This window comes from Neophocaena asiaeorientalis, unplaced genomic scaffold, assembly GCF_003031525.2.
Source record: "Neophocaena asiaeorientalis asiaeorientalis breed wild unplaced genomic scaffold, Neophocaena_asiaeorientalis_V1.1 scaffold142, whole genome shotgun sequence".
NCBI lineage: Eukaryota > Metazoa > Chordata > Mammalia > Artiodactyla > Phocoenidae > Neophocaena > Neophocaena asiaeorientalis.
Genome location: NW_020174563.1, coordinates 4032663 through 4059773, shown reverse-complemented (window position 1 = coordinate 4059773; position 27111 = coordinate 4032663). Strand labels below are relative to the sequence as shown.

Genomic DNA, 27111 nt, shown 5'->3' with positions numbered 1-27111 from the left:
CTTTCTGGTCTCTGGTCCTTTCTTTCCCTTTTTCTCTTTCAGCAGGATTCGAATGCGGTCAAGAGCCCTATTTTCACTCCTTCCAGTGGTCGCCACGAGCACGGACTCCTAAACCTCTTTCACGCCATGGAGGGCATCAGCCACCTGCACCTACTGGTGGTTAAGGAGTATGAGATGCCGCTGTACCGCAAGTACTGGCCCAACCACATCATGCTGGTGCTTCCTGGCATGTTCAATAATGCAGGCGTGGGTAAGGGGGCCCCCAGATGGGGGGAAGGGCTGGAAAGATAAACTAAGCTCCATTCCCCAGGCATGAACTTCCAGAGGTTCCCCTGCCCCTGGATAGTATCTTGCCCTGCAGACCAAAGGACTTTTCATTCCTCTTTAAATGAGTTTTCATTTCTCTTGATCTGCAGTTTTGCAGAATTTTTAACTTTTGAGGACTAGTAACCAAAGAAGTCACTGGTACGTTGAGCACCCTGGGAAGGATTGGGACTCTTCCCAGTATAGGCCGCAGATGTTCCTTGCTGCAGGCTGGCAGCAGGAACATCATAGGAGGAGAGTCTGAGGCGGGGAGTTAGTAGTTCACAGTCCGGTCTGGAGGGATCTCTGAGGGGCATCACTAATCTTAAAGGCACACAGCAAGTTCTTGGGGGCTCTGTGCAGCTGGGGAATGGAAGCATCATCACTGCCTACGGCAGTTATCTTAAAAGTGCCTGGAAGGGGTCTTTCCTGCTTTTCCCCAAGGAGTCTAAGAGCAATGTTGAGTGTATTGTTGAGTGTATTGACAGAGCTGGGGAGGAACTGGAGAGAGCGGTCTAGAGCTCCTTCATTTCCCTCCTGAAGGCAGGAAACCTCCACATGGACCCAGTGTTCTAGAGCTCTAGTGTCTGGTCACTCCCTGCATCTAACTCACTTCCCATTGGCTTCTGTGGGTATCTCAGTGCAGAGTCTCAGAGGGCTGAGGATCAAGAGCTTTAGAGGAAGAACATCCAGCCCAGAGCTGGAGTGAACACAGAAGAGACCCGAGTAGTGCCCTCGATCCACACAGGCCTTCTCTCCAGGTCTCTCTCTCCCTTTCTTCTTAGGTCTCTTCCTTTCTTGTTCTCCATTCCATTCCTTTTCATGTCCTTAAACTTTAGCCTTAATATGGGATTAAAATATTTTCCCAAACTGGTTTGTTTTGAATGCAATTTCCCATGTTTATCACAATATCAGATGACTTAGGACTTTCATATATTTCTGGTCCTTTATCCTCCCCCAAACAATATATCTCCAAACTATCTAAAATCTTTTTCTATATGCATATAACCCTCAAACTGTACCTTTCTGTGCCTAACTGACCTTTAGGAGAAAAAGTTCTCTCGTCCCAGATCTGACTGAATTTGTTTAGTGCCAGTTTTGCCATTTTTGTAATAATCTGGGCAGAGAAACCAACATACATGCAAATAAAATAAACACATATTTTTTTTTAACTGTGGTAAAAAACCCACAAAATTTCTCTTAGCCATTTTTAGGTGTATGGTTCAGTAGTGTCCAGTATATTCACATTGTTATGCAACCAATCTCCAGAACTCTCTTCACCTTGCAAAGCTGAAACTCAGTACCATTAAAGGCTAACTCCCCATTTCTGTTATCCATTCACCCGCTGAGGGACCCTTAGTCTGCTCCTCACCTTTTGATTGTTGTGAATAATGCTAGTATGAACATGAACACAAACCTCTTCAAAACCCTCTTTCAATTCTTTTGGGTATAAACCCAAAAGTAGTATTGCTTAATCACGTGGTAATGCCGTTTTTTTGGAATTGGCATGTTGTTTTTCATAATGTCTGTACCATTTTACATTCCTACCAACAATGCAAAATGGTTCCAGTTTTAACACATCTGTGCCAACACCTGCTTTTTCTGGGAATTTTTGATGTTGTTCATAGGCATCCTAATGGGTGAGATGGTATCTTATTGTGATTTGATTTGCATTTTCCTCGTGATTAGTGACATTGATCATCTTTTCATTTGCTTGTTGGCTATTTGTATATCTTCTTTGGAGAAGCTATTTTTTAGTAAAGTTTTTATTGTTGTTGACTTGTAGGAGTTCTGTATATATTCTAGATATTAACCCGTTATCAGATAAGGTTTGTAAATATTTTCTCCCATTCCATAGGTTGCCTTTTCACTGTTGATTGCATCCTTTGTGCAGAAGTTTAAAATTTTTATGTAGTCCAGCTTTTTTCTCGTTGCTTATGCTTTTGGTGTCATATCCAAGAAATCACTGCCAAAACCAACATCAAGCTTTCCCCCATGTTTTCTTCTAAGAGTTTTATAGTTTTAGCTCTTTGATCCATTTTGATTTTTTTATATAAGGGTCCAACTTCATTCTTTTGCATGTGGATATCCAGTTTTCCCAACACTATTTGTTGAAGAAAGTATCCTTTATCCATTGAATGGTCTTGGCATTCTTGTCAAAAATCATTTGACCATATATACAAGTGTATGTTTCTGGGCTCTATATTCTTATTCCATTGGTCTATGTGCTACTACTACACTGTTTTGATTACTGTAGTTTTGCAATCAGTCAAGTGTGAGACCTCCAACTTTGTTCTTTTCTCAAGATTGTTTTGGCCATTCAGAGCCCCTTGAGATTCCATGTGAATTAAGTTGGATTTTTCTATTTCTGGAAAAAAAAAAAAAACCCTGATATTTTGACAGGGATTGTATTAAATATGTGGATTGCTTTGTGTGATACTGACGTCTTAATATTACATTCTGCAATCCATGAACATGGGATGTCTTCCCATTTATTTGTCTTTATTTCAGCAGTGTTTTGTAGTTTTTAGTGTACAAGTCTTTTGCCTCCTTGGCTTAACATTTATTCCCAAGTATTTTACTTCTTTTTTTTTCTTGCGGTACGCGGGCCTCTCACTGTTGTGGCCTCTCCCGTTGTGGAGCATAGGCCCCGGACGCGCAGGCTCAGCAGCCATGGCTCACGGGCCCAGCCGCTCCGCAGCATGTGGGATCTTCCCGGACCGGGGCACAAACCCGTGTCCCCTGCATCGGCAGGTGGACTCTCAACCACTGCGCCACCAGGGAAGCCCTGTATTTTCTTTTGATGCTATTGAAAATGGAACTTTTCTTAATTTCCCTTTTAGATTGTTTGTTGTTAGTATATAGAAACACAACTGATTTGTGTGTATTGTTTTTGTGTTTGCAACTTCGCTGAATTCATTTATTCTAAGTATGCATGTTATCTTTAGGGTTTTCTACATATAGGATCATGTCTGCAAAGAGATAATTTTACTTTCCAACTTGGGTGACTTTCATTTTCTTGTGTAATTGCTCTGGCTAGGATTTCCAGTACTATGTTAAATAGAAGTGATAAAGGTGGGCATCCTTGTCCTATTCTTGATCTTAAAGGAAAAGTTTTCAGTCTTTGAGTGTTGAGTATGTTAGCTGTGGGCTTTTCATATATGGTCCTTATGTTGAGAATGCAAACTGTTACACACAGTGCTATTGAAAGGTAGATTTTCCTAAATCCTAGTATTACCCTTGATCTATTCAAACTGTTTTCCTGGCTCCTTCATAGACTTAATGGGTTTTTTAGCCTCTTTATTTCATTATCATCTACATTGTGTTTCATTTTAGGGTGGCCCACTCATAAAACCTGGCTAATTCCTGATGATCATCATCTTAATAATCGCTAACACTCACTGAGTACTTACCAAGTGCTAGGCACTGTCCTGAGCACCAAACAGCAATCCTATGAAGTAGACATTATCATCGCCTTCTTACAGGTGGGGAAGCCTAGGCACAGGGGAGTTAACTTGTTCACTGTCACATAGCTAGAAAGCAGTGGAATCAGAATTCAAACTGAAGCAGCTTGGCTCCATTCTTGTCTCTTACTTACTGTACCACATGCCTCTTACAAAAAAGCAGACCTAGGGAAAGGATACCAGTTTCCAGAGTCTTCTTCAAAGACACTGCTGCCAGTTTCCTAAAGGTACCTAAAGCAGGGGACACATTAGTGTAAGTGGCATACCCACTATTGCAGCCCTGGTGGCTCCCTAGTGCAGGACATGCAAGTGGCTGCTGCTGAGAATCTAATCATGGCTCTAAGAAACCAGTAGTAAGGATCTCCTCTATGTGGTATCATTTGTCCTATCAGGGAAGCTGGATTCTTGTAGTACTCCTTGAAGTGTAGTTCATGAATCACATGCAAAGACATCTCTGGTTTCCGGCCCCTCATCAGACTTACTAGAGTGAACCTCTGGTGGTGGGTTCTAGGAATCTGCATTTTAAACAGACTTCCCGGGTGATTCTTATCTACACTGATGGTTGAGGGCCACTGCTCTGAACATTTGGTTGACCCCCCTCCATGTGCATGGTCACCACGTGAACACGCATGCTTACGGAGAGCATGTGAGCCATGTGCAGGGCCTCAGCCAAGCCTGAGCGAAGGATGTACAAGCCTTGGTTGTGTTGCCTTTCAGGTGCTGCCAGGTTTCTTATTAAGGAGCTGTCGTATCACAACCTGGAGCTGGAGAGGAACCGCCTGGAAGAGCTGGGAGTTAAACGCCAGTGTGTCTGGCCTTTCATCGTTGTAATGGATGACTCGTGTGTCCTATGGAACATTCACAGTGTTCAGGAGCAGAGCAGGTAGTGGTGCTTCCTACGCAGTTCTAGGAGTGTGACACAGTGTCGTTGAGAAGACACTCTCCTTGGCTGTCATTGCACAGGGAAGTAAATAAGAGAGGTACAGCTTTCCAGAGCAAAACAATCATCTGTGAGACTACTCTCACTAGCACATTTTGTGGTGGCTTAGGAATTTTTAAATTTAGACACTTAGCCTGCCATTAAATTCCTGGACCATTTGTGCATCACAGCTTAGGTTTGCTATAAAAGTCTGTTGAAAGACACTATGGTTTATTTAGAAAGACCACTGGCTTCTGAATCAGGAGACCTGCTTTTTAGCCCCAGCTCTGCTTCCTAACTGTCTGGATGAAAAGGGAAAGTTACTTCACTTCTGTCTCAATTCTATCACATAAAAAATTATGGCTGGGCCCAAATCAGTGGTTCTCCTCCTGGGGCAGAGGTGACAGGAATCCATGGGGACCATGAAATGCTAAGCCTGGAGAAGTCCTATGCAGTAAATGGCCCCGAATATTCACAGCCCCAGTGAAACACTGTGCCAGATGGTCTCTAGACCCTTCCAGCTCAGGCATTATGGTTTTGTGCCCTTGTTTCCCCTGTGGATTTGAAGCCCGTGAAGTTTTCAAATATTCCTTTATTATTCCGTAATTACCAGAACTGGGAAGTATACTTGTGTGCTTCTAATCTCTGACTACCTCTCTTTGGTGACTCCCTGTTCATTACTCACTTTGAAATGGGCTGGATTTCACTCTCTGCCTTTAAGTGATCAGCCCGGCCCCCAGAAGGCAGCTTCCCTAGGTTAGCAGTGACAGGCAGCATGAAAACCGGGCTTGACATCCTTCTCCATTCCAGACTAATTGTATCCTTCAGGTATTAATACTGTACAGTGCGGTTAGCTCTTCATAAGTGACCCTCTCTTCAGTAATAGTGGTATCTTATGTAAACTAACTCTACATTTCATAGCCAGCCCATGGAAACAGGAGTTTCCAGTAAGAATGTGTCCTTGAAGAGTGTCTTGCAGCATATTGAAGCAACACCGAAAATCATCCACTACGCAATCCTGGGCATACAGAAATGGAGCAGCAAGCTGACTTCTCAGAGCCTGAAGGCCCCATTCTCTAGATGCCACGTGCACGACTTCATTCTCCTCAACATAGACTTGACTCAGAATGTGCAGTATGACTTCAACAGGTAAGTCAGGCCTTCTGGACGTCTGTGATCCTGGTATTTACTGATTGTTTCTGCCCAGGTCTAGCCTCAGCAATGTTTTTATTCCTGTCTCTGTGTCTTTGAGAAACTGAGACTCATTTTCTATGGACAGAGAAAGGGGGATCATACGCCCCAAAGTGCCCCTTCATCACCCTTCAAACTGACCCGTACCCTTAATGATAGGTGCTGCAACATGAAATGCTTAGAAAACATATTTTGGCCATCTTATTATTCAGTAAAAACTGAAACAGGGACAAAACTTTTCATCAACAGAAACCGGTGTGTGGACCCGTAAACCTATTCAAGATTAACCTTTCATTTACCCTCAGAACTCAGAAGGTAATCTCTTCCCCAGATGTTAGCAAGACCCTGAGATCTGGATCCTGTAGGGAAAAGCCAGCTAGCCCTGGCCTTGCCTCCTGAACAAATTATGCCCACATCTTGGAAAATCTGAAATGGCCAAGGAAGAATGTCAGAGACCATAGAGTCCCTCTTATGTCAACCCCCAACCCTGTAGCTATTAGAACATTCTGTAGCTATTTCACTTCTGTGTTTTAAATTTGGCAGATGCTTTATCCTGTTTGCAGCCAGGATTTTAAAACCGGGAGCAGCTCTGCAGTCCGGTCCCACAAGAGTATACAGAATGTGCGCTCGTATTTCAGTTCAGGAATGCAAGGCGCTGTGGAATGTCTGGGAACAGTCACCTCACTTCCTCCTTCCTTAGTGGCTGTTAATGCCCAAATCAAAAGGTTCACAGGCCAGTGTCAAAGAGAGCCAGCTCCTTGAGGGGGAAAGGTTGATTTTGTTTGAGGCTGTCTCCCAATATCTGCCACACATTTCTCTGTGTGTAACTGTCATAGTTGAGATGTGACAGGTAGTCAAGGAAACCTATCGTTGTGATTATAATTTAGGTATTTCTGTGAAGATGTTGACTTTAACCTGAGAACGAACAGTAGTGGCCTGCTAATCTGCCGCTTTAATAACTTCAGTCTCATGAAGAAACATGTTCAGGTTGGAGGGCAAAGGGACTTTATCATTAAACCAAAGATCATGGTAAGTTTGCAAGCTTGAGTCTACTTTTGAAGATAAGATGATCTTTCATTAACATCTTTGTTATCAGGTACTGGCATTAAGCACTTGCCACTTGACTGGAAAGTAACACAAGGGAGTCTGTTCTTAATGTCAAATCTGCACTCTTGTTTCCCTTACTGAAGACTCATCTAGAGCCAAACATAAGTTTTGAAAATTCAACAAAACTACCTTTCTTTAGATTTAAGGCTTAACTCCATCACAGCTTTAGTTTCAAACGTCTTCTATATTCTTAAACTGGCAACGTTAACATTTTTACATTCTTTATGTAACACATGAAAGAAGTGTACATCATCAAGCTGCTCGCATGGTCCTTTGCCAGTTGTCTTTTTTTTAAAGTAAGGCAGATCAAAACCTGTTAAGGGTTACTTCCATGGGCCTGCCCTTTTCTGTTTAAGAGATTTACTGGTATCTAATCATTTTTAGCATGTGGACTCCCCAGTGGAGCTTAGAAATCTCTTTGCTTTTTTTTTTGTGTATGTGTGGATTTTATCCCATCCGCATCCAGCAGCGCTATAAAAGGCTTCCTGTTGGTTCTTACAGTGTACATGCTAAATGCACTAACTTTCAAAGAAGCCTACTTTTGCATTTGCTCCTGCCCTTACTGTGTATAAATTATGTTAAATCCAACTGCACTACTTCCAAGAGAAAAAAATTTCACAACCCAAGAATGACAGACTTATATTTGAGCCTGGTATCTGTCTCTGTGCTACTACTGCTTGTGGATTGTTTGGATGCAATGCAGTGCTTTCCTTGCCAGTTTCACATGGTGACGGACCCATTTCCCATGATCTTGGCTCTGATTTCAGGTGTCAGAGAGCTTAGCACCCATCTTGCCCCTTCAGTATGTCTGTGCTCCCGACAGCGAACACACACTACTGGCAGCCCCTGCACAGTTTCTCCTGGAGAAGTTCCTTCAGCACGCCTCATACAAACTCTTCCCCAAAGCTATCCATAACTTCAGGAGTCCCGTGTTGGCCATCGACTGCTACCTTAACATTGGACCAGAGGTAAAGGGGAAGGGGCCGATACTCTTATTAGATAGAGGGGCTTGATTTGCTTCTATTAATTTCTCTCATAACTGTCCTTTATTATGAGAAATAAAGAAGCTTTAAATACGTTAAAACTTGACAAAATAAAGGGAGTACAAAGCTTAACTAACCAGCCCATTGAAGTTTCAATAAAAAAAAGTGGGAATTCCCTCCAGTCTAGTGGTTAGCACTCTGCACTTCCACTGCAGGGGACACGGGTTCAATCCCTGGGCGGGGAGCTAGGATCCCGCGTGCCGGGTCGGGGGTGGGCGCGGAAGGTGTCTCCTTTACCTGACCCTGAGATGGACAGCTAAAAAGGAAGGTGCTACTTCATTCAGCTGAAGATGCAGAGGTTTTGCTTGCTTTTGAAATGCTTGTGCTATTTCTGCTTGATGATTCCAGGTGGCCATATGCTACGTCAGCTCCAGACCCCACTCCAGCAATGTCAACTGTGAAGGGGTGTGTTTCAGTGGACTCCTCTTGTACCTCTGTGACTCTTTTGTAGGTGCTGATCTTCTTAAGAAATTTAAGTTTCTAAAAGGTAAATCAAACTTAGCATCTTGCTTGTGAATGCTATTAGTTCCCGCTGGACAAAATACAGTGGGAAAGATATAAAAGAGCGCTTTAACAATCATTTTGCCAGTAAATTAAGTATCTTACTTTTAAACCAGGCCACCGATTTTTTAAATGGGGGAGTGTTAAGACTAAATGCAGATAAATAGAGCCAGGTTTGTGACCATATTAAATGTTTGCCACTAGTAATTTTAGAAAGGAATGATGCAATACAAGAAGTGATGCTTCTCATATAATCTAATTTTAATAAAAATCAGGTTGGGCTTCCCTGGTGGCGCAGTGGTTGAGAGTCCGCCTGCCGATGCAGGGGACACGGGTTCGTGCCCCGGTCCGGGAAGATCCCACATGCCGCAGAGCGGCTGGGCCCGGGAGCCATGGCCGCTGAGCCTGTGCTCCGCAACGGGAGAGGCCACAGCAGTGAGAGGCCCGCGTACCACAAAAAAAAAAAAAGAGAAAATCAGGTTAATGAGGTATGATTCCGGTATAGAAACTAAAGTCGTTTCAATGAGTGTGCGCCATACAAAGAGTTAGATCTGCCTAAGAACAAACTGCAGATGAAGCATCACAAATAATCCTGACAAGACGACCTCTGAGGTCGGTGGATAAAAGTAAGGTTCATCATGCTGTGTACAGCATGCTACCATTTTTATGAGAACAGGAGAAACTGTATTTACTTCTATGTGTGTAAAATACATATGGAGCTGTGCGTGTGCGTTGGGGGTGGGAGGGAGCGTCCCAGGGGACGCTTGGCAGTATCTGGAGACATTTTACGTTGTCACAGGGCGGGGTGCTGCTAGCACAGAGTGGGTAGAAGCCAAGGACACTGCTAAACATCCTACAAGAGCCAGACGGCTCCCACAGTAGAATTGTCTGGCCCACAGTGCCGAGGTTGAGAACACCTGCTCTACAGGGATACATGAAACGTTAGGACGTGGGTTTTAATACTGGTTACTACAGAGGAAGGGGGGGTGTGGTTAGGAGGGCTTTTACTTTACACTCTTTTAAACTTTTGAATTTGTAATAACTACTTTATTCAAAATAAATAGTACAATGAACAAATCTGATAGGTTACTTTGTATGTTGGTTCTCACATATGTTAGTTTAGGGGATATAATCAGAGGGAGGTCGTAAGATTCTTCATCATTTCAATCCCTGAGCCTAAGACACACTTCTGCTCTCTTCCTGAAGGTGCTACTCTGTGTGTCATCTGCCAAGACCGAAGTTCCTTACGCCAAACGATTGTGCGCTTAGAGCTAGAGGACGAGTGGCAGTTCCGCCTCCGGGACGAGTTTCAAACTGCTAACAGCGCCGATGACAAGCCCCTCTACTTTCTTACCGGACGTCACGTATGAGCTTTGGAAGAGACCAAAACCAGCAAAGGGATGCCTAGGTGGGGTGGGGTAGTAACGATTAAGGATGTTTTTTTTCCTTTAAAGTACAATCACTGTGGAGCCAAGTGCAACATATTTGTCTCTTCTCCAAAGAACCCCCCAAATCTGACCTAGATCCTTGGGGGGGCATCACTCTCCTTCAGTTCCAATTTCAGGACTTAAATTCAGGTTAACTCCACCCTAGGTAGTTATGCAATTACTTAAGACGTGGTCTGCCCAGGGGAGGCTGAGGAGGATTATGCTTTGGAGAGGCCACAGGGAGTCTGCATTGTTTTTTTTACTATGCTGTGTCGGGGGGGAAACTGACTCTCAGCATTAGCTAGCCTGAATGTGTTACGTGAGACTCACACCGTTGGTGTGGAATTAATTGAAGATTAACGTTTGAGGCCTGAACCCTCAGTTTCTCTTCAGATCTGTACTTTGGTACAGTATTACTCAGGGGTCTGAAATGATAGAATGTAGAAGATATTTGTATTTAAAAAAAGAAGTAGCTTTGTCTTTCTCTGTGCGGTGTTAGTCTAAGATTTATAATCTTGTATGTATTGAAACTTTTGGCAAAATTTCCACAGGAGTTAAAAGTTTACTATTTAAACTGAACAAATTAGTAAATGCAGAGCAGGCATTGTGTGTATTCATGCAGCTTCTCCTGGCTTAAGTTCTTTTGCTTTATCCATTCTTTGTTTTCAGTCTCTTAAGCACGCCTGTGAGAATATGAACAGTGATTAATCTTACACAAGGAGAGCCTGATTCAGTAGTTGAGCCAATTCAGAAGCTTTCAGCAGTCACCCCACACCCACCCTGTTTGGTTGGAATTTAGCAGTTGGCACCAGCAAAGCTAAATGTCAGGCAGGCTTAGCTTCTGTGTGAAGTGGAACTAGTTTCTTTCCTCTCAAAGACTAAAGCAAAGTTTCCTTTAAAAGATACACTGAATGAATATTAGCTGCCTTATACTGACAACTCCACAGAAATTGCTGAAATGGGAAACAGAGCCGTACAAAGAGAGGCTGTTTTACTTAATCCTACCAGTGGGGTGTGCGTGTGTTAAAGAAGATGCCAGTAAGTCTCTTTAACTCATTAAAATCAACAGGGGGTCTCTGTTCAGTATCAACAGTAGGAGGAATAAGTTTCTACAGATTTTTTACCACATATTTTAATCAAAAACAGATTTTTAGAAAATGTTCTAGAACAAACTAGGTCTTTTGGAAGCTTACTCTTAAATTACTCCACTTCTCATCATTAAACAGTCTCTTGACATTTTTCTCATTAGCCCGTATGTACCACTTTATTCCCACTTTAAATGGCCATTTTTAACTTGAATCGATGTCATATTTATGGCCTGAAGCCTGCATTTACTTAGAACAAATAGTGTTAACTGACCAGCTTTATTAGTTTGTGATAACAAGTTTACAGCTAGTGAAAAGATGGCATGTACTAATCTGAAAATGGTTTCAGATCTCTTGGTTTTAATATAGCTACTTATGATGCTTTAAATGTCTCTTGAAATGAACAATTCCTTTAAACTCCATTTTTAACTGACCTTGAAAGAGGACCTGCCTTATAGATGCTTTAAAAATACTCAATTTTAGTACAGCAGAATTTTTGGCAAAGAGGTACGTTCTGAGGCAGGCTGATTTAGATATCAGTGTATTTCAGTTGTTCCTGTTTTGTTGAAAGGGCCTAACGCAGACGATATCAAGAAACCAACTATTTGTGCAATATTCCAAAAATATTTATAGGGCAAATAAAATACTTGAAATAATCCTAAAACAGTTGTACCTGGGGCAGATGGCCTCTCAGGGTTTCTTCAGGCTTTATGGCTTCATAGTCTAAGGAAAGGAAAATTTTTTAAAGTAGTTACTTGACCTGAGGGGACCCCGTATTAGTTAGGGCTGCACTCTGAAAAATCAAATGCTTATGATCTCTTAAATACCGTTTAACTCTGGGGACGAGAAATGCCAGAATAAAGCCAAAAGCCCATCACCCCAGTGATGGAGAATTCAAATTGACCTGCTTATTCTTTTCAATGCCTATCTTACTAAGGTTTGGACCTTTTAAAATCACCTTATCAGTATAATTCTTTAGAGAATGTTAGGTCGTTCTCCTGCAAGGATAAAATTGCACAAGCACAGGACACCATGACTGGTTAATACGTACCTTGGTGTGTTCCACTTCGAGCCTTGCCATCCCTTAAGAATATTGTGTGAATGTGTTCACTAGGCCTGCATAATAACTGACCTATAGACCTGTTGAACCTTGCCACATATTGACAGTTCACACAGGTTAATACTGAATGTAAACTAAAATTACAATGAGAATTGTTGTATTCAATTTTTTTGGCTGTAATTTATGCAAATGCTTTTTGTGATTTTTAGAAAAGGAGGCACCTGTGTTACTTTATTACTGTAAAATTTTCTTAACCAAAATTTGGTGAATTTCACTAGTCAGTCTACCTCACATTTTGTTTGTGATTCTAAATTGTCTTAAGTTGTGTCTACAGTATGTTCTTGTCCTTTAATTTGGTGAATGTATTAAAATTCTCTCCCACCCCCCCAAAGAGAAAGTTTGTTTTCTTTACATGTTCTGGTATGTTCAAAAATGGAATAAGCTGACTACGGCAATGTCCAAGAAAGGCTAGAAGTCCACATGTCATAGAGTCATCCAACCTAAGATATTCTTCTGGCATAACAGTCCAAAAAAGTAAATATCTGTTCATTGAAAATCTGTAGCTTATCCAAAGAAGATACACACGTATAAGGTATCTACATACCATGCCCATCTGCAGAGTACAATTATGAATAACAGATCTAGAAATTATTAAAGAGATGTTAGAAATATTCATGGTACATCCCCAATCTTTTATTTTACAGATGGCAACTATCCTCACTTTCGTGTCCTGAGAAGCAGACTTTGGGTTGGTAGAACTATGCAGTATATCCCTAAGGTGCTGTTTCACCAACTTTTGAGAGTTAACTTGTTATCCCAGGGGAAAAGAAACGCCTTTCAGTTCTACTATTAGCAAGAGTGCTAACATAACAGACTGATATAGAACCATAAGAGCATTCTTCAGGGCCAGAGGCCCCTGGCTGTTACCTCAGGAGGGGCAATAACTATTTTAAGTATGATGACAGATTCAGGATAAAGGCTCCAAAGCAGCTGCCTTAGAAAGACTAACAGCTGTGAAACTCTGACTGCCGTACCTTTGTATTCAACTACGTAGAGCTGAACAACATCAGGGAACAAACACTCCTCAGGCTTGTCTTCAGTCATGGCAACTGGCCCATAAGCTTCCTCTGAGTCTAAGAGAATACTGATAAAACAATCAAATACTGGCTTCCCTGAAAAAAACAAAAACCCAAAAAAGAAACAAAAACATCGTCACTAAAGATGACTTCAGGAAGAACTTCTGAGGCCAAGGAAACAGCCATCTTTCAAGTAGTAAGCTAAGGAAAGCATCTACGGTTGACCCTTCAACAACACAGGCTTGAACTGCATGGGTCTACTTATACACAAATTTTTTCCAAAAAAATACGTACTATGATACTACACAATCCATGGTTGGCTAAGTCTACAGATGCAAACCGCTGATATGAAGAGCCGACTGTAAAGTTATACCTGATTTTCAACTGTGTGGGGTAACCCCCATGTTGTTCAAGGGTCAACTGTGCTTCAGTGATTATTGACGGCAGGTGGAATAATAAGAAATAAAAAAAAGTTTTCTAACCACTTCTTTGATGTTATAAGACCAAATCTTCCCTTTATCTGCCAGAAGGCCCAAGAGCCATGAGAACAGGTAGAAGGTGTATGTATGCCTGCAGTTGCTACCCCAGAAATCAATTCAGCCATCTTAACTGCCGATGAACTACAGCTAGGCAGGAATGTGGCCATGTTCCTACCCAGACGCCCTAGCTGGGCAGCCATGCAAAGTAAGCAACAATTAAAATATCACTGCATGTGGGGCTTCCTTGGTGGCGCAGTGGTTGAGAATCTGCCTGCTAATGCAGGGGATGGGTTCGAGCCCTGGTCTGGGAAGATCCCACATGCCGCGGAGCAACTGGGCCCGTGAGCCACAACTACTGAGCCTGCGCGTCTGGAGCCTGTGCTCCACAAAAAGAGAGGCCGCGATAGTGAGAGGCCCGCGCACCGCGATGATGAGTGGCCCCCGCTTGCCACAACGTTTCTTTCCACAGCAACGAAGACCCAACGCAGCCAAAAATAAAATAATTAATTTTAAAAAAAAGTTTAAAATACCACTGCATGTCTATTGTACTTACTGTTCTTACGATACATGCTTTTAGTAGATATACCAAATGCACTCTTGCATATTACGAACTGGTAAAATACTGATTTTTACAATGCTTACAAAATGAAATAAAACCATTGTATGTCCATGTAGACAAGGGCATAACCCCTAAGAGCTCACTGGTGGTTCCTATAATGTCCATACACTAGACATTTTTATAATGGACCAACAACTATTCAAGGGTAGCTGAGAAAAAATTTACAGGTGCCTTTATATAATCAGCAATTACAGAATCAACCTGTTTCGATGTCTGTGGCCATTAGTGTTTACTCACTGTGTCCACCAGTGCCTCCACCACTCCATAGAGACCGTTCTTCTATCATCACTCTTCAGCCTTCAACTGTGGTGTGACAGTGTCGACCGTTCTTTGAGTCTTGGTTTCTACCACTCTCTTATGGTTCTTCCCTTGCACGTGCATTCTCAAGTGTTCCTCAATACTCTCTCCTACCCTCTCAGTTCATAAACCTCAGGGTGGCGATCTCTTCTAAACCTTCAAATAACTAAATAAATTTGCTTAGTTCAAACTTTTTCCAAACTCTAGATCTACATGTTCAGTTATATACAAAATAGATATTTCCACTTGGAGATTCTGCAACCACCTTAAAATTGTGAGCAAAACTGAGCGCATCCTTCCCCATCTAATCTTGCCAACCTAATTCTCCAGTATGCCCTTCTCAGTCAATTACCCAAATGAAAATTACTCTAGATTCTCCTGTCATGATCCTTCTCTGGTCAGTTATCAACTCTATCAATTCTTCAGTTTTATCTCCTCAGAGTTCATCTGTCTCCTCATCTTCACCCACACATCATAGGTTTAGTTCAGTTTTCAGCATCTTTCACAAAGACTGCTACTGTAAGCCCTCAATTATCGTCTAAGTTCTAGATTCCTCACTTGTAAACTCTACCTCATGGGGTTGTCATGATAATAAAATAATGCATCACTAAACACAAGGTATGACACATGGCAAACATTCAAGTGTTAAATATTATTAATAATTCTGAGAGAAATAGCTAGATTGTAAAACTTATTTGAGGGGCTGTGTCTTTAGTACAAACATGAAAAACCGTTTTCCTAGTAATGGTAACCTTTACACCGACCAATAAATATAGCCTCTCTACTTCCAAGTCCCCTTGAAACCACCAAGTTTGGCTCCCCAAAGAAGCATACTATTGCTTATATGGAAATTGCGAGATTAACAGTTACTAGGACATCTACACTACACCTGAAAATTTCATCCTGTTTTTAAAAAATTACAGTCCCTGTCAGGCAAACGTTGAGACCAGGGATAACTAGAAGAGTCTCAAGCCCAAAGAGAAAAGCAGTGTTGAGAGTTGGACCATCATGATGAATCAGAGGGGAATATTTACACTGCCTTACCACTCCACCCTATAAAGACTACGGAGCCTTACACCACTCTATTAATTTTAAAAGCACAGATCTAAGGGTGATAAAATATATACCTGTCTGTTAATCATAGTTTAAAAGCCCTAATTTTTAGCTGGTTTTAATTTCAGCTCATAAAATTAATCTATGTTAAATCACAGTGGTGCTTCATTCTTGGGCCATGGCTCTTTATTTCTTTGAAAGAGCAGAAAATTCTGATGTTAGGATCTTGTCTTTTGGAGATGTTACTGACATACTTATCCTATGGCAAACTGGTGAAAACTACCTTTTAAGAAGCCAGTGTTTTAATCTTTTTTCAAGGTATCAAAACTAACAAACTTCCTGAAAAAGCACACTAATAATACACCATTATCACATTTATCACTTAGAAAAAGCTATCAAGTATTTTATTATTTTATTCTACATTATATACAGGTCATAAAAGGCCACAGCAGTTTTTCAACATATAAACCCTTTAAAAGTAGAGGGCACTATGAAGGATAGACAAGTATCAAAATGAAGTCCAATAATGAGGGCATATACCCAGTGTAGTATTTCTGAGGAGTAACGAAGCAGATACCAAGTCCTCCATATTTAGCTTGCAACTATTCCACAGGTTTTCATAAATCTCTTTGGGCCTGTTAATAGCCGAAGTGTGCCAGTTGCCATTTATTTTAAAAAGTGAAACCAGAATGAAAGAATAAACTAGAGGGTACCATTCTAATTCTAGTCACTTACAGCTCTCCAAGAAGGAAAGCCTCAATTCTTTTCCACCTTCCACTTTTTGCTGCTATTAAGAAGCGGAAAGAGAGAAATGGAAGAAAAAGTTCGGCTTTGCTTTTTTGTGAGGATTCTTTTAAATTATATACCAGACCCTTTAAGAATTAGCTTTGAGTTCCTAAACAGGTAACATCACACCCTCCTTGAGTAATAATGCAAAAACATCGGTTTCCACTCTGTGAAAATACAATCTTTAAAACTATAACTGGTATCAGCAGATCAATATAAAAAAATACAGTACCAAGCTGCACTGGTATATTTCCATAATTAAGAACTTCAAAATATACTTATCACTGAGACCATAGTCCTTGCATTAGTTTCAGTCCACTATGAACAATTATCTGCTGCATGTAAACATGTCTAAATAACTATAGATAAAATACATCAATCATAAATTTCTGTAAAAGATAATAAAATATCTTCTTTAAAAAACAAAACAACAATAAGCAATTACTGCATTTTTTCCAATTTTATGAAAATGGAACAACCTTAGAGTTGTTGCCAGTCCTGAGTTCATTGTAATAAAAATGGCCCTAGTTCCTGGTTAAAGTCAGCAACCAATCCATTCTCTTCAGTAGATGTCTTCTGGACTGCAGGCATGAATTTATTTTAGGTGCTATTCTGTCCATTAATAAAATTATATACCAGAAACTGACCAGTGCCACAGTACTGTGTTGCAAACAGTTTTCCATCAGGAGTAGGATCTGAGAAAGCAATTTCTTCTTTACTCAAGTATGAGCCATATATAAAGTTACTCCTATTAAAAAAGGGGGGGGAGTAGAAGGGTAAAAAAAAAAGTATATTATTTTTAATCATTAAAATTGGAAAAACCTGTCAAATAAAATTTGAATAAAGACTTTTTAGGTAATGCTGTATATTCTAGAAACTTAAAAATAATTGTCTTATAAAAAGCAATCATAGTTTTAAAAACATTTACCCAACACCTTTTCACAGTAAAAATACTTCAACAACTCTAAATAGAAGAAACTTCCTCAACCTGATAAAGAGCATCAAAAGGCATCAAAGTTAATGGAAAAAAAAAAGACTGAAAACTGTTCCTCAGAGATCAGGAACAGGGTAATAAGGCTACGTCTGCTCACACCTCTTCTATTAAAACAGGAAAATTAGACAAGCAAAAGAAATAAGAAGCAACCACGTTGGAAAGGAAGAAGTAAAATTATCTCTTTTTACAGATGACATGATCTTTTATATACAAAAATCCTCTGGAATTCACAAAATAACTATTAGATCTAATAAAGAATGAGTTCAGCAAGTTTGTAGGACGTAAGATCGATATTAAACAATTAATTGTATTTCTATACACTTGCAATGAACAATTCAAAATGAAATTTAGAAAACAAGTCCATTTGCAATAACACTGAAAGAGTAAATACTTAGGATTAAATTTAGAGACATGCAAGACCTAAAAAATGATAACTATAGAGCATTGTAGAAGGAAATTAAAGACTACTTAAGTAAACAGAAAGACATCCCATGTTTACGAATCAGAAGACTTAATATTGCTAAAACGGCATTACTCTCCAAATTGATCTATACTGGGCTTCTCTGCAAAAATTAACAAGCTGGTTCTAAAATTCATATGAAAATGCAAGAGACACTGAATAGTGAAAAGAATCTTTAAAAAGAACAAATTTATAGAACTCACATTTCCTTATTTCAAAACTTACAACAAATCTACAGTATTCCAGACAGTGGGCTGCTGGCACAAGAGACCAATGGAATAGAACTGAGTCCAGACACAAACCCTCACATTTATTTTTTTATTTTTTTTTATTTTTTATTTTTATTTTTTTTTGCAGTATGCGGGCCTCTCATTGCTGTGGCCTCTCCCGTTGCGGAGCACAGGCTTCGGATGGATGCGCAGGCTCAGCGGCCATGGCTCACAGGCCCAGCCGCTTCGCGGCATGTGGGATCCTCCCGGACCGGGGCAAGAACCCATGTCCCCTGAATTGGCAGGCGGACTCTCATCCACTGCGCCACCAGGGAGGCCCAAACCCTCACATTTATGATCAATCATTTTTGACAAAGGTGGCAAGACCATTCAATGGGAAAGAAAAGTCCCTTTAATAAATGGTGCTGGAACAACTGGATATCCACATTGAAAAGAATGAAGTTGGATTCTACCTCACATCATACACAAAAATTAATTAAAATGGATCAAAGACCTAAATATAAGAACTAAAATTATAAACTCTTGAAAAAAAATACAGGCCTAAATCTTTGTGGCCTTGGATGAGGATATTGTTTCTTAGATACGTGACAAGGAAAAAAGATATATAATTTGGAGTTCAAAATTAAAAACTTCTGTGCTTCAAAGAATACTAAGAAGATGAAAGGACAATCATAAAATGGTAGAAAATATTTGCATATCATATATCTGATAAGGGACTCATCTCCAGAATATATAAAGAACTATTACAACTAAAGAAGAGAAAGACAAATGAACCAATTTAAAAATGGACATAGGATTGATTGAATAGGCATTTCTCTGAAGATATATATAAATGGCCAACAAACATCATTACCTATTAGGGAAATGTAAATCAAAAACCACAATGAAATACCACTTCATACCCACTAGGATGGCTAAAAAGACAGATAATAACAAGTGTTGGTGAGAATGAGGAGAAATTAGAATCCTTGTAACATTGCTCGTGGAGTTGTAAAACAGTGCAGCCACTTTGCAAAATAGTTCAGCAGATCCTCAAAATGTTATATGGTTACCATATGGCCCAATTCTCCTACGTATGTACCAAAAGAAATATACATACGCAAGTATTTCTCTATTTACCAAGAGAAATAAAAATACACAGCCTTCCCTGGTGGCACAATGGTTAAGGATCCGCCTGCCAATGCAGGGGATGTGGGTTCGATCCCTGGTCAGGGAAGTAAGATCCCACACACTGTGGGGCAACAAAGCCCACACGCCACAACTACTGAGCTCGCGCTCCTCAATGAGAGAGCCTGCATGCCACGCACTCTGGAGCCTGTGCCACACTAGAGAAGAGAAAACCCGCACGCCACAACTAGAGAGAAGCCCATGCCACAACGAAGAGCCCGCATGCCACAACATGCGCCACAACGAAAAATCCCACATGCTGTAATGAAGATCCCACATGCCACAACAAAGACCCGATGCAGCTAAATAAATAAATAAACATTAAAAAAAAATACAGTTCAGAATAGGCAAATCTATTGAGACAAAAGTAGATTATTGGTTGCCAGAAGCTGGAGGAGAAGGAAATGGGGAAATTGGGTATCAGGTTTTGGGGAGACTGAAGGAAATGTCTTAGAATTAGACAGTGGTGATGGTTACACAGCCTTCTAAATATACTAAAACCCAGTGAAGTGTCACTTTAAAAAGATGACCAAAAAGGCCACCTACTGAATGGGAGAGGATATTTGCAAATGATATATCCAGTAAGGAGTTAATACCCAAAATATACAGAGAACTCATACAACTCAACATCAAAAAAAAAAAAAACCTGATTAAAACATGGGCAGAGAATCTGCAAAGGCATTTTCCCAAGGAAGACAAAAAGAGGGCCAACAGGCACATGGAAAGATGTCCAACATCACTAATCATCAGGGAAAGGCAAATCAAAACCACAATGAGGTATTATCACCTCACACCTGTCAAAATGGCTATTATCAAAATGACAACAAATATCAAGTCTTGGTGAGGATGTGGAGAAAAGGGAACCCTCATGCACAGTTGGTAGAAATGTAAACCGGTGCAGCCACTATGGAAAACAGTATGGAGAGTCCTCAAAAAAATTAAAAATAGAACTTTATATATGACCATATAAATTCCACTCCTGAGTACTTACCCAAAGGAAAAAAATACACATTAGAAAAAATATATGCACCTCTGTGTTCACTGTAGCATTATTTACAATAGACAAGATATGAAAGCAACCTAAATGTCCATCAATAGATAAGTGGATAAAGAAGATGCTGTGTGTATACACACAACCAGAGACATACACACAGACACAAACACACACACAACAGAATATTACTCAGCCACAAAAAAGAATGAAATCTTGCCATTTACAACAACACGGATGGACCTAGAGGGTGAAATTAAGTTAAAGAAAGAAAAATGCTGTATGATTTCACTTATACATGGAATCTAAGATGCAAAACAAATAAACATAACAAAACAGAAACACAATTATAGATACACAGAACAAATAGGTGGTTGCCAGAGGGAAGGGGAGGGTGGCGGGGGGGGCGGGGAGGGAGAAATAGGTGCAGGAGATTAAGAGGCACAAACTTGCAGTTGTAAAATAAATAAGTCAATGGTATGAAACGCACAGTATGGAGAATACAGTCAATAACTACATAATATCTTTGTATGGTGACATATCTGTATCTAGACTTATTGTGGTGACCATTTTGAAATGTATAAAAATACGGAAACAATGTTGTATAACAGGAACTAACATAGTGTTGCAGGTCAATTATACTTCAAATAAACAAACTCAAAAAGAGATCAGATTTATGGTTACGAGAGGTGGGGATCTGGGGAGAGGGGGTATTCAATGAAGGCAGTCAAAAGGTATAAACTTCCCGTTATAAGATAAATAAGTACTAGGGATGTAATGTATAATATGATAAACATAATTAGCACTGCTGTGTGTTATATATGAAAGTTGTTAAGAGAGTAAATCCTAAGAGTTCTCATCACAAGGAAAAAATTTTTCTATTTCTTTAATTTTGTATCTATATGAGATGATGGATGTTTACTGCACGTATTGTGATAATCATGTCATGATGTATGTAAGTCAAACCATTTGTTGTATACCTTAAACTTATACAGTGTTGTATGTCAATCATAATTCAATAAAACTGGAAGAAAAAATGGTTAATTAAAAACAAGATAAATTTTGTGCTATGTAATTATATCTCAATAAAGCTGTTATTTTTAAATGTTTTAAATTTTGCCAGGATATAGACTATTAGTAGAATTTTCATATTGTAATCGTAACAAGGTGAGATGGGTACATAAAGGAACAATAAATGAAAAGAGTTAGAAACCTCTATGTTTTAACAGGAAGCTTAGAGTGGCAATCTCAGTATCACACAGAACAAACACAATGACTACAATGTTTTATGTTTTTATAAACTAGAACCATCTTATGGTTTTGACAAGACCTAAGTTTTACAAGATTTAAAGGAGGGACAATACCCTCATTTAGGACAATTATTTAATCAGCTGCATTTTCCAGGTTTAGTTCTGAAAGAGCTAAAAATAGACCTGCCTCTTGTCAAGAGAAGGGTAGGTAGATCTAAGCCCTTCTGGATCACTACTCATTGATAAAACAAAAATAAGGGAGAGAGACCTGAAACACAGTAAGGCTCTAAGAGACTTAGGAGTCTTAGGAACTCACTTATATCAATAATGGATTATTTTGAAAGCTATACCTATACGTAGTAGTAGACAGGTATTCTATGAATAAACAGACACAAGAGACCAACCTAAAAAACCTCATTTGCATGATTAATTTAAACCTCTTTCATTAATCCTTTAGCAAAGATGCTTTAAAGAGCAAAAAACATGTAATTTTCTGAATCTTCTCCTGTATACCTTTGATTAAAAATCAAGCAATAAAAGCAAGAAGAAAAACTATTAAGAGATTTAGATTATTTACAAATACTATTCTTAAATTAAGACGAATTTTCCCAAAAGCTAAACTCCCAAGAAATTTCCCATACTTCTTTGGTTATCTTTAAGATTCTCTAATATTGAACGCAATTTGAAATAAGTGGGTTATTTTGGCCTGATATCACAGATGCAAATTAAAAAAAGTTAAAATGGTTTAATACTTAACCCATAGTGCTTTCTTCCCCCTCAGGTTAACTTCACATAAAAAGCACTCACAGATCCAACATACTGACAATCTTATGCAGGTTTTAAATTAATATAAATAAAGGTTACACATTTAAGATTAACTAAAGGCCATTCTTTTTTTTTTTTTGCGGTATGCGGGCCTCTCACTACTGTGGCCTCTCCCGTTGCGGAGCACAGGCTCTGGACGCGCAGGCCCAGCGGCCATGGCTCACGGGCCCAGCCGCTCCGCGGCCTGTGGGATCTTCCCGGACCGGGGCATGAACCCATGTCCCCTGCATCGGCAGGCGGACTCTCAACCACTGCGCCACCAGGGAAGCCCCTAAATGCCATTCTTTATATAAAACTCTGCTTAAATCCTAAACTACTGAAAATGACTTGAAGAATTACATTTAAGTTACCTTAGGCATTCAATCATGCGAGAAGCAATTTTCTTCCGACGCATCATGCTGAACACCCATATGCGGCTGATCCCACAGATTGCAGGCTCTGGCAATGTTGAGCAGCACCAGGCTTTTTGCCTTTCAAATCTGACTTTTTCTTCTTCTGACCTGATAACTGGAAGTTTTTCTTCTATAACTCTGTAGCCCTATATGTAGCAAAATAGGGGGAAATTTTAAACTTTATTTATTTATATTGGAGCAGAGTTGATTTACAATGTTGTGCCAGTCTCTGCTGCACGGCAAAGTGACCCCATTATACACAAAGACATTGTTGGAGGGGCGGGAATTTTAAAGTGGGAATATTGTTAAGCAACTGTCTAGTACTGACCTTAGTGAGGAGGTCACTACTTCTGTCTGGCTTCTTAACAAACTATGGGAACCACTTACGCTTTCACCCTCATTTTAGGAAATAAACAGACCTGGATCTACATTCTGTTCTAACTCGCTAGTTACGAGACCATGAGATAAAGTTACTTAATTATGCTCTGGGTTCCTTACCAATAAATTGGAACTCTCCACCACCTCCTTCAGAGAACTGCTGAGATTAAATAAGGAAATATATACACAGCAGCCTGCCATCACAGCTGGCACATAATAGGAACTGAATGCTAATTTTCTCTACCTCCCATATCCTAGGACCAGCAAAAGGACATGTTAAGAACTCGGCAGTCACAACTGTTTCTGGGCCTGCTGCCATAGTTCTAGGGTTCACAGCTGTGCAGGAACTAGGATGAGGGATGGCAGAGGAATCAAGAGTTAAAAAGGTCCTTTCCCTACACTCTTACCTCTTAAAAAAAAAAAAAAAACAAACTCTAAGAAAACATACATCTCTTCTGCCAGTCTAGTGGCCAAAAAGGGACATGGCTAGCCTTCTGATGGGACGTGGTACACAAGTTAAAACAATCAGACAACACAACTGAGAGTTAACAAAGAACAAACAAGCAAATATTACACAACTATGTTCTAATCTAAACACTGCTACAAGTCATTTCTGGAACTAGGTAGAATAAAAATTAAAAAACACAAGGGTGGGGAGTTCCCTGATAGTCTAGTGGTTAGGACTCAGCGCTTTCACTGCCATGGCCGATTCAATCCCTGGTCAGGGACCTGAGCTCCCGTAAGCCACGCAGCACGGCCAAAAAAAAAAAAAAAAAACCCAGAAAACGACAAGGGTTTACTGAAGAACATTCATTGTAAACAACAACAACCAAATACAAAACACTGTAAGAAACAGTCAAAAACAAGGCAGATGTCTGCAATTTCTTTGAATGCTTAGTCATTTGCCAAACAGATATAAGAATGCTCTATCATAAAATTTGCAAATATCTTTGTCACTCTGTGCAAATCTGACTTCAAATATTTAATTTCCCTCATCTAATTAACTTCATTTGTTTCAGTCATCAATTTCGTCTAAAAACTGATACTTCCCTCAAGTCGGTATCTTACTATTAACCCTCCTCAGGAGTAATAAATCATGCTAGTTGGAGTGAAATTAAGGGGGGTGAGTTGCTAAGGACAATCCTTAAACACACAACAGTTATTCAATACACACTGAAAGCACTTTGGCATTCAGGAAAATCAAGCATGACATTGTTGATATCTCTTAAAAGTGGGACAATCAAGACTCAGGGACCTATCAAGTGGATAAATGATAAAGCAAAGAATAAATCCACTGCAATGAAAAAACAAACCCACACAATTTGTACTATGCAAAAATTAACTCAATTACAGTATGGCAAGCTTCTATGAGTTAGTCATTTTATATCAAATTTGTATCTCCAAACTACTTTGTCAGCTATTTATTTAAATCAAATTTGTAATTACAAACAGCAAGATTCATAAACTACACAATTTCAGGCTGAATTTTTTTAATGTAGCTTAACATATGGAAATTAACTCACGCAGATTTGTTTTGACTTTGTACTTTATTAGAAAATTTTATGATGAAGCATCCACTTGCAGGCAACTAAAAGATACTATTTGTTTTTTCTTGCACAATTTGGCTCTTAAATACAAGCCAAGTCCTCATCTAGAGCTCAACCAAAGAAGTGGTGATCCACTGCAGGAGTGCGCAACTTTTCATAAAGGGCCAGGCAATAAGTATTTTAGGCTTTGCAGCATACCTGGCCTCTGTTGCAACTATTCAACTCAGTCTTTGTAGTGTGAAAGCAGCCACAGACAATATGTAAGCAAATGGGCATGGCTGTGCTACAATAAAACTTTATAAAAAACAGGTTGGATTTTGCCTTCAGGCTGTAATTTGCCAACCCCTGATTTATTCCAGCGCTGAAGGGACTGAGACAGACATTACGTTAGCAGCCAACAAGGAAACTTCCCGAACAAAATTTAATAGTACTTTTGAGTTACAGAATTTTTCTCTTATACTTTATACTGACTTGAGAAACTAATTCCCATGCAAGATACAACTCCACTGTAGTAAAGAATTACACACAGGAATTCTTGCATTCATACTCTTCCTTACATAAAACGCTGAAAAATTTACCAGGATTATGTTATTCCTGTAACTCTTTAAACACCATACTACATACGACCACTCTTTAAAAATCACTTACCCATTGGATATGTTCTGCAATTAGGCAACCAACTACTTTTTTGTCATTAGAAATAAAGAGAAGTGTTTTTGTTCTGGAATAGCACATTAGTGGAGCTTGCTGGAAACCTAAGTCATTATCAACCATCTCTCTAATCTCGTCAACCTGTCAAATAAAGAACAATATTTTTTTTAACAACAAAAGCATTTTATATATGTAAAAATATACTATTTCAGTTCAATAAATTGAGTATATTATTCCAAGCAGGATATCCTCTTAAGAGTGCTTCTGAATGACTGTCCTGACCAACAAATGTTTTTCAAGCCCTGTGGACCAATTTGCAAAAGGAGGAAAGAATGGAGAGTAATGTCAAGCCCAGCAGTCTGGGAACAACAGGAGTGAGAGTTCCTACAATAGGTAATAAGAACAAAGACTTCCCATTAGAAGGATCATGGGTTTGAGTACTGGAGAGAACTTCACTGGAATCTTCGCCAGGCAAGCCACACTTTTCTTCTTCGCAAGGCTTAATGAATACTCTCATCAGTAAAATGCAGGTGAACACAGAAGACAGACATAAATGTTTACTCCTTATCAACCATTTATAGGCCAGACATTATGCAAAGCACTTTATCAATATTATCTCATTTAAATCCAACACCTCTTAGAGGCTTACAGTTTCTTTTGCATATAGAAGAAATAAAATTCAAAAGTAACTTTCCCATGTCAGATATGGGACACCTAGAAACAAAGAGCTGGGATTTCTGGGATTTGAACCTATAATGTTAATATGGCATCGAACTGCTTCTTTCTGTTACCTCCTAGAATTGTGGTCAAGGTCAAATACGGTAAGCTCAAACTTTTATAGGTTCTCAAAGTCAAGATTTTTGTAGGCACCCACACATTAGTTCCTTCCCCAGTTAAAAAATAATCTGCAAATATTCAGTCCAATAAACATTCATTTGTGACACTAAGTTTAAAATGCAAATAACACCTAAGAGGGTTAAGTACTCACACCTCTGACATGCAGAATACCATGTAATACATCCCTTATTCAGTGATGAAAACTCAAGTCCTCCTAATCCTAGAACAATACGCCACAATATAATACCTGACTCAGTTACTAAAGGCAAATGACTCACAATTCCTTAGATTTTAATTTTTAACCTATTATGGGTTACTAACCAGTAACATACTGAATTGTAGGTTACTAAGAGTCTGTCCTGAGAAATGAAAATGAGGAAATTAGAATTTCCTGTGGAGTCTTGGTAAGAAATGTATGGACGCCACACGCAGTAAAGCAAAGTACCCACTGTGCATTTCCAAATGATAACAGTTGGAATTCCAAAAATTCCATAATTTAATTTTCATTTAGTCAGTTACTAATCCAACATTAATTCAACAAGTATTTGTTTCTGTGCAAGGATCAATGTTTCAAATACAAGACAGGTTTGTGTGCCATTCTAAATACTACTGTCTATACTGTTCAGCAGTGGTAACATGGGAGCTTATTTGAGTAACGGGGATTGTTCAGTTATATATTCAGGGTACCCGAAAAGTCAGGAACCACAGGATAAACTTATACAAATGATCCTTGAACAACACAGGTTTGAACAGGATGGGTCCACTTTTACATGGATATTTTTCAATAGTAAATACTTCAGTACTACATGGTCCATGGTTGGCTGAATCCGAAGATATAGAGGAACCTAGCACACCGAATTATATGTAGATTAACACTGCCTCCCCCAACCGTTGTTCAAGGATCTGTAAGTGGAATGTTAGCTATATTTTCAAATAACAGGTTCAAAGTGTTTTTCTTCAACCTCCCTTTCAGGTGAAG

At 39.5% G+C, this 27111-nt stretch overlaps 2 protein-coding genes across 7 annotated transcripts in view; one reads left to right on the top strand and one right to left on the bottom strand.

Moving 5' to 3' along the window:
• Positions 1-9931, top strand: part of GREB1L (GREB1 like retinoic acid receptor coactivator) — a 118514-nt gene extending 108583 nt beyond the window's left edge. Inside the window, 7 exon segments of the mRNA XM_024757923.1 lie at positions 46-250; positions 4485-4650; positions 5608-5835; positions 6765-6906; positions 7752-7952; positions 8376-8514; positions 9735-9931. Of these exon segments, the coding sequence (XP_024613691.1) occupies positions 46-250; positions 4485-4650; positions 5608-5835; positions 6765-6906; positions 7752-7952; positions 8376-8514; positions 9735-9898 (1245 nt within the window). The 3' untranslated portion in view covers positions 9899-9931.
• A 16-nt stretch (positions 9932-9947) lies between these two features.
• The window catches only part of ESCO1 (establishment of sister chromatid cohesion N-acetyltransferase 1), a 71515-nt gene continuing 54351 nt past the window's right edge, over positions 9948-27111 (bottom strand). For 2 of the 6 annotated variants that reach the window (XM_024757879.1, XM_024757880.1), the window contains exons 10-14: positions 25293-25436; positions 22678-22865; positions 17058-17158; positions 11714-11763; positions 9948-10638 (exon numbers count right to left, since the gene is read on the bottom strand). In XM_024757879.1, coding sequence (XP_024613647.1) covers positions 10621-10638; positions 11714-11763; positions 17058-17158; positions 22678-22865; positions 25293-25436 — 501 coding nt within the window. In that variant the 3' untranslated portion in view covers positions 9948-10620. Of the gene's footprint in view, positions 10639-11713; positions 11764-13134; positions 13273-16006; positions 17159-22677; positions 22866-25292; positions 25437-27111 lie in introns of those variants that run through there. The other 4 variants (XR_003004926.1, XM_024757883.1, XM_024757882.1 and 1 more) reach the window with 4 other exon arrangements.